The sequence below is a fragment of the Theropithecus gelada genome, chromosome 17, assembly GCF_003255815.1.
Source record: "Theropithecus gelada isolate Dixy chromosome 17, Tgel_1.0, whole genome shotgun sequence".
NCBI lineage: Eukaryota > Metazoa > Chordata > Mammalia > Primates > Cercopithecidae > Theropithecus > Theropithecus gelada.
The window spans coordinates 52,854,069-52,860,891 of record NC_037685.1 but is presented as its reverse complement, the minus strand read 5'-3'; the positions used below and the strand labels follow the sequence as shown (position 1 = coordinate 52,860,891).

The following is a 6,823-nucleotide window of genomic DNA, read 5'->3' as shown; positions in this document are numbered from 1 at the left end:
AAAAAAAAAAAAAAAAAAAAAGAAAGAAAATCAGTCATGAATCTCGTTTATTAAAGTTGGATTTACACTCACTAAATCCATCCTGGTTTAAAAACCAATGTATGGGCCGGGCGCGGTGGTTCATGCCTGTTAATCCCAGCACTTTGGGAGACCAAGGTAGGAGGATCACCTAAGGTCAGGAGTTTGAGACCAGCCCAGAAAACATGTTGAAACCTCGTCTCTACTAAAAATACAAAAATTGGCCAGGCACGGTGGCTCACGCCTGTAATCCCAGCACTTTGGGAGGCCGAGGCGGGCGGATCACAAGGTCAGGAGATCGAGACCACAGTGAAACCCCGTCTCTACTAAAAATACAAAAAATTAGCCGGGCGCGGTGGCGGGCGCCTGTAGTCCCAGCTACTCAGGAGGCTGAGGCAGGAGAATGGCGTGAACCCAGGAGGCGGAGCTTGCAGTGAGCCGAGATCGCGCCACTGCACTCCAACCTGGGCGACAGCGTGAGACTCCGTCTCAAAAAAAAAAAAAAAAATACAAAAATTACCCAGGCATGGTGTCAGGCACCCGCAATCTCAGCTACTTGGGAGGCTGAGGCAGGAGAACCACTTAAACCTGGGAGGCAGAGGTTACAGTGAGCTGAGATGGCATCATTGTACTCCAGCCTGGGCAACAGAGTAAGACTCTGTCTCAAAAGAAAAAAAAAGGGAAAAAAACCTATGAAAACTACTTTTCCATAATGTATCAGTTGGTATGTGTGCTCTGCACTATCTTATATTATTGCTACACACAATCACTAAGGACAATCCAAAACAACCTAATGAAGACAGGGAGACAAAACCAGGTAAATTCAAGACAGTAAATAAAGGGCTCTTTGGACTTCCAATGAATGTGGCATCAATACTGTGAGAACACTAAACTTTTCAACACTGTTGTCTCTAAAATCAAAACCCCGCCTACGTTTCAGTATACAAGAGGAAGTGCATGGGTCACACACAACTGCCATGCCGTATCATGTAAGAAACTCAGCCGGCACAGTAGCTTCTGCCTATAATCCCAGCACTTTAGGAGGCCAAGGCAAGAGTATCACTTGAGTTCAAGACTAGCCTGGGCAACATAGTGACATCCTCTCTCTACAAAAAAAAAAGATTTTTTTTAATTACCCATTCAAGGCTGCCATGAGCTTTGATCATGCAAAAAGGGAGGGGGTCGGGGGGACTTAAGTATCAATGCACAGTTGATGTCCATGGTGGAGGTGGCTTCTGGGACAACTGTACTACTTTATCTGGCAGCTTATCCAATAACCTAAATTGATTGACTATAGATGTACCATATTTAGACATTTTCCATCAAGTAATAAAATGTAACATTTATAGTATATGTTGACTGAGAACCAACATGGTTGAGTAAAAAAAGTAAAAAAAAAAACAAAACCAGTAAAACTTCTGAAAGGGGAGTCTGGTGATCTCAGCCTGGATCAGTTATATCATGAATTTGCTCTGTGACCTGCCTTGGGCAAGTCACTTCTATCTCTTTGAACCTCAGTTTCCCCATCTGTAGCGTGGAAGGGAGAATGCTTAGACTCAGTTCTTATTTTTCAGAGTTTCTAGTCTCTCAGAGACGGTGATAAAAGCTCTAGACCCTATTACTAAAAATGTATGTTTACATCAAAAAATGTGTTACAATTTCCTTCTGATACTCATCCTAGACTCCCTAAGACCTCTGTACTAAAAGATCTAAGATTCTTCTATGTCTAAAATTCTATGCTGGTTTCCATAAAACAACTATATGAGTTACCTAATAAAAAATTAAGCAAAAATAATTACAAAATATATCACTATTTGCATTTTGAATCTCAAAGCATATTAACAGTTAAAATACAGCAATTTTCCATAAGATTTATTCAGACCCACAGATGGATAAATGCTAAGATCACTCTGTTTAAAATATGTATCTTAATGCTTAATAACTGAAGGAGCATTAACAACTTTACCCTAGAGAAATTAATTCACCTCCTTTCTGGTCCCAGTATCCTATAGCTTAAGAACCACAGACTGGTAACAGACAAACCAGAGTTTGAGTCTCTACGCCTTGCTATGTAAATGTGTGTAGATTACTTAGCATCTCCACGTTTTGAGTTTCCTTAGCCTGTAAAATGCAAACGAAAGTAACAGGCCAGGCACGGGGGCTCACGCCTGTAATCCCAGCACTTTGGGAGGCCGAGAAGGGTGGATCACGAGGTCAGGAGTTTGAGACCAGCCTGGCCAACATGGTGAAACTCTGTCTCTATTAAAAATACAAAATTAGCCGGGTGTGGTGGTACACACCTGTAGTCCCAGCTACTCAGGAGGCTGAGGCAGGAGAATCGCTTGAACCCGGGAGGCGGAGGTGGCAGTGAGCCAAGACTGTGCCACCGCACTCCAGCCTGGGCAACAGAGCCAGACTCAGTATCAAAAAAAAAAAAAAAAAAAAAAGCCGGGCGCGGTGGCTCACGCCAGTAATCCAGCACTTTGGGAGGCCAAGGCAGGCGGATCACGAGGTCAGGAGATCGAGACCTTCCTGGCAAACACGGTGAAACCACGTCTCCAGTAAAAATACAAAAAAATTAGCCGAGCGTGGAGGCAGGCGCCTGTAGTCCCAGCTACTCCGGAGGCTGAGGCAGGAGAATGGCGTGAACCCGGGAGGCGGAGCTTGCAGTGAGCGGAGATCGCGCCACTGCCCTCCCGCCTGGGCGACAGAGCGAGATTCCATCTCATAAAAACAAAAATAAAAAATAATAAGATTAAAGTAATAACACCTACCTCACAGACTGACTGGAGAGAAAGTGATATATGTAAAGTGCCGGGCACAGTGCCTCGAACATAGTATGGACTCAATAAATGAGAGCTATTAATAATAATTTGGAATACAGTTTTCATATTAAGAAATAATACAATAACTACTCTACACATCTTTGGTACAAATTTCTGAATACTTAAGTGGAAATTTCCAAAATGTCATTTCCTTTTTTTTTTTTTGAGACGAAGTCTCACTCTGTGGCCCAGACTGGAGTGCAGCAGCACAATCTCGGCTCACTGCAACCTCTGCCTCCCGGTTCAAGTGATTCTCCTGTCTTCGCCTCCAGAGTAGCTAGGATTAAAGGCGCCAGCCATCATGCCCGGCTAATTTTTGTATTTTTAGCAGAGACGGGGCTTCACTGTGTAGGCCAGGCTGGTCTTGGGCTCCTGATCTCAAGTCATCCGCCCACCTCGGCCTCCCAAAGTGCTGGGATTACAGGAATGAGCCACCCCGCCCGGCTGTAATTTCCTGTTTTTAATAACATAACACTTTTTTCAATAATCCTCTCCTCTGAAAAGATAAAAAGCATTTAGACAAGTTATTTATACAACATATGACAGACGGGGTAGAGTGGAAAGACACACAGCTTTAGAGCCAGACAGAACTGGGTTCAAGACCTAATTCACTGGTCCACTTACACTTTCTCAACCTTGTAAAGCTGTGGCAAGGATTAATAAAATATGTAAAGTATGTAAAGCATCAAGCCCAATATCTAGCACTCAATAAACAGTACTTACTACTATTCTTCTCACCTACTCCTTATAGTTGATAAAAGTAGCTTTGCCAGGGAAGAGGGAAGATATTGGAAAGCACAAATACTAGTTTATATTATTAAGCCAATGACAAAGGACACTGATTTTACCTGATGAATGTAGAACTACAGCCGTGTTTTGGGTGGCATACTCCTTCCAGAATCTAATGAAAACAGAGCCCCTAGCTCCTAGGAAAATGTTCAGGAATTTTGCGAAACGCTACATGTCAAGGATTTTTAAGAATCTTGTATTAAGGGGAATACTAGCTAGTTACTTCTGCTTAATTTGCAAAAGTGTGAAAACTTTCACTAGTCTGTTTGTGACAAAACGTACATTAAGTTAATATTCATAATGAAGCAAGTAAATCCTGCTTTTAGACTTCTCGATTTCTAAAGAAACAAAAATATCTGGTGTAAAATATCAGAACTACAAACTATGCTAGAATTAGTTCGAATATTCTTAAATGTGATGCTCAAACACCCTAACACCAAACCAAAAGGAAAAAAGTCCAAAAAGGTAACAAAGCTGGCTGCATCCAATTCTTAGAAAGTCTGAACCAATCCAGCTATAAAATGAACCTCTAATTTCCCAAAACATCTACAAACACCGAAGTCATAATTTACAAAAACAAAACTGAGCCAGCAAATACAGTTTACTGAGTAACTGAACGTAGTTTTATCCTTACTTCTCCTCCTTGCATGTAATACTTTTATCCTTTGACTCGGCCTTCTCAAATTCCCTTAGTAAACAACCTCATCAACCTGTTTATTGTAGTGTAAGCATGAAGTCAAAGAGTAGCATAGACTCAGTTCTCCAAATCGCGGGAGCTTTAAGGAGCTTAGCACTGGACCAAGTTTTGCCCCAGTGACCTTGGTCTCAACGATTCCCCTCCCTCCCTCCAGCCGGCCCGGCCCTTCCACGTGCTGCCGGCTGCAATTACTCCAGAGGTGGCTGCATGTCAGGGAAACGCTAGCGGATCCGAATGCACAGGAAACAAGGATTGCTAACGCACCAGGGCTGTGCCATCCATTCCCTCCCGACACCAACTCCCCAAGAGCGCGCACACAGCCCTACAAATTTCCCCTACCGAAGCCCTGCGGGGATAACCCCAACCTCCTTCCCAGCGCCTTGCTCTGCGACCCAGTCTGTGGGGCAGGGTGTAAGGTGAAGAAATCCTCTTTGCTACACCACTATATTCCCACGCCCGACTGGGGCGCTGGGCAGCCAGGGGAAGGGGACAGCTCCTGGAAGGAGGGGACGACGGCAGGAGGAAAGTAGGATGAAGAATCCTGCGCCACGCCACCGCCACCTCCTCCTCCACTTGCAGGTTCCCTGGAGGCCCTTGCCAGTCGCCAGTCCAGAGAGCAGCAAGGCCTGGCGTGGCAGGGCCGACCGGGGGCCCGCGAATCCCGGGGTCTGAGGGGCGCGGCGTCCTCACCATCAGAACTTTAGCCGCGTTCTCCAGCTGAGCGATCACTTCTGGGGGCCCCAGCGCCGCCGCCATCATGGTCTCTCTTCAATGACGCGCCATGCGCTGCATTCTGGGAGCGGGCGCCGCGGCCGGCCAATCGCCGCCGCGACCCCGGAGCCTCACGCGCTCCCAAGGCCGTCGCAGCCGCCGTCGACGCCGGCGTCGCGGCCTCGGCGGGTCTGGCCGGGCTGCCGGGTTCCGGGCGGTGGGGAGGGGACTAGCGTGAGCCCGGCTGCCGCGCTGGGGCGGGGGCGGCCGCAGCCGGCGCCGGGCGAGGCCGGGGCGGTCTGCCCAGACGGCTGCAGCCGCGCTCCCCGCTAAGCTCCCAGCGCCGCGCATGCGTGTTGTCCGGCGCTCCGGCCTCGGCGTCCCCCGGCCCTCTCCCCACTGCCCTAGTACGGCCCGCCCGGGGACCCGCAGATCCCGAACGCCAGCCCTCTCCCTCCGTGCTCAGCCCTGCACACCGCCTCCCCTGGCTCCTCCTTGCCCTTCCACGCTCCAGCGCCTTGCAGGATTTCCTAAACTTGGAATCGCTCTTCCCGCCTTCCCCTCCTGAGAGCGCACCCCCTTTCAAAGTATCTCTGTCTCCTGCTTCTCCGTTCCTTCTTGCCATGGGAGAACATTCCAGGATAGAAAGCTTCGTTTTTTCCCTTTTTTTTTTTTTTTTTTTTGAGACAGGGTCTCACTCTGTCGCCCAGGATGGAGTGCAATGACCCGATCTCGGCTCACTGCAACCTCCGTCTCCCGGGTTCAAGCGATTCTCCTGCCTCAGAGTAGCTGGGATTACAGGTGTGCACCACTACACCTGACTAATTTTTATGTTTTTAGTAGAGATGGGGTTTCACCATGTTGGCCAGGCTGGTCTTGAACTCCTGACCTCAGGCGATCCACCGCCTCGACCTCCCAAAATGCTGGGATTACAGTCATGAACCACTGCGCCCGGCCACACAGAAGTGCATTATTAGCTCCATTGAAAAATATGTTGTTTCTTGTACTTGAAGTCTCTGCAATTTGAAGTAGAGAAAATGAATTAACAAGGTTTGTATTACTTGAGAAACTAAGTAAGTTTCATTTTATTACTGAAGGTTAAAGTAAGCCAAAATGCAGTTAATGGTCCTTTTTAGTAACTAAGTGGTTATCATAGGGCCTGACATATAATAGGCACTCAATAAATATTTGACCAAGTATAGCAATCTATAAGAAAATTACAAAATGGTTCTGGTTGCTGCAAAGAGTAATTACCAAAGATCAATGATATTCTGCAAATATGTATATAAACAGTTTGTGACAGTAAATGTTTGAGGCTTACAATGCTTCAGATTGGGCCTTGGGTTCCAAAGTATTTGTTATGTGCAATTACATTTGAACGTTGCAACTACAAATGTTTTAAGAGGGCCGGGTGCGGTGGGTTGCGCCTGTAATCCCAGCACTTTGGGAGGCCAAGGTGGGCAGATCACCTGAGATCAGGAGTTTGAGACCAGCCTGACCAACATGGAGAAACCGCATCTCTACTTAAAAAAAAAAAAAAAAAAAAATTAGCCGGGTGTGGTGGCACATGCCTGTAATCCCAGCTACTCGGGAAGCTGAGGCAAGAGAATCACTTGAACCGGGGAGGCGGAGGTTGCGGTGAGCCAAGATCGCGCCACTGCACTTCAGCCTGGGTAACAAGAGCGAAACTCTGTCTCAAAAAAAAAAGAGAAGGCCGGGTGCAGTGGCTCACGCCTGTAATCCCAACACTTTGGGAGGCCAGGGCAGGCAGATCACCTGAGGG

The 6,823-nt window shown here is 47.1% G+C and overlaps 1 protein-coding gene across 1 annotated transcript in view; it reads right to left on the bottom strand.

Moving 5' to 3' along the window:
- XPO4 (exportin 4) overlaps positions 1 to 5,124 on the bottom strand; it is a 111,516-nt gene extending 106,392 nt beyond the window's left edge. The window contains exon 1 of the mRNA XM_025364693.1: positions 5,020 to 5,124. Within this exon, the coding sequence (XP_025220478.1) occupies positions 5,020 to 5,088 (69 nt within the window). The 5' untranslated portion in view covers positions 5,089 to 5,124. The remainder of the gene's footprint in view (positions 1 to 5,019) is intronic.
- Positions 5,125 to 6,823: the final 1,699 nt, after the last annotated feature.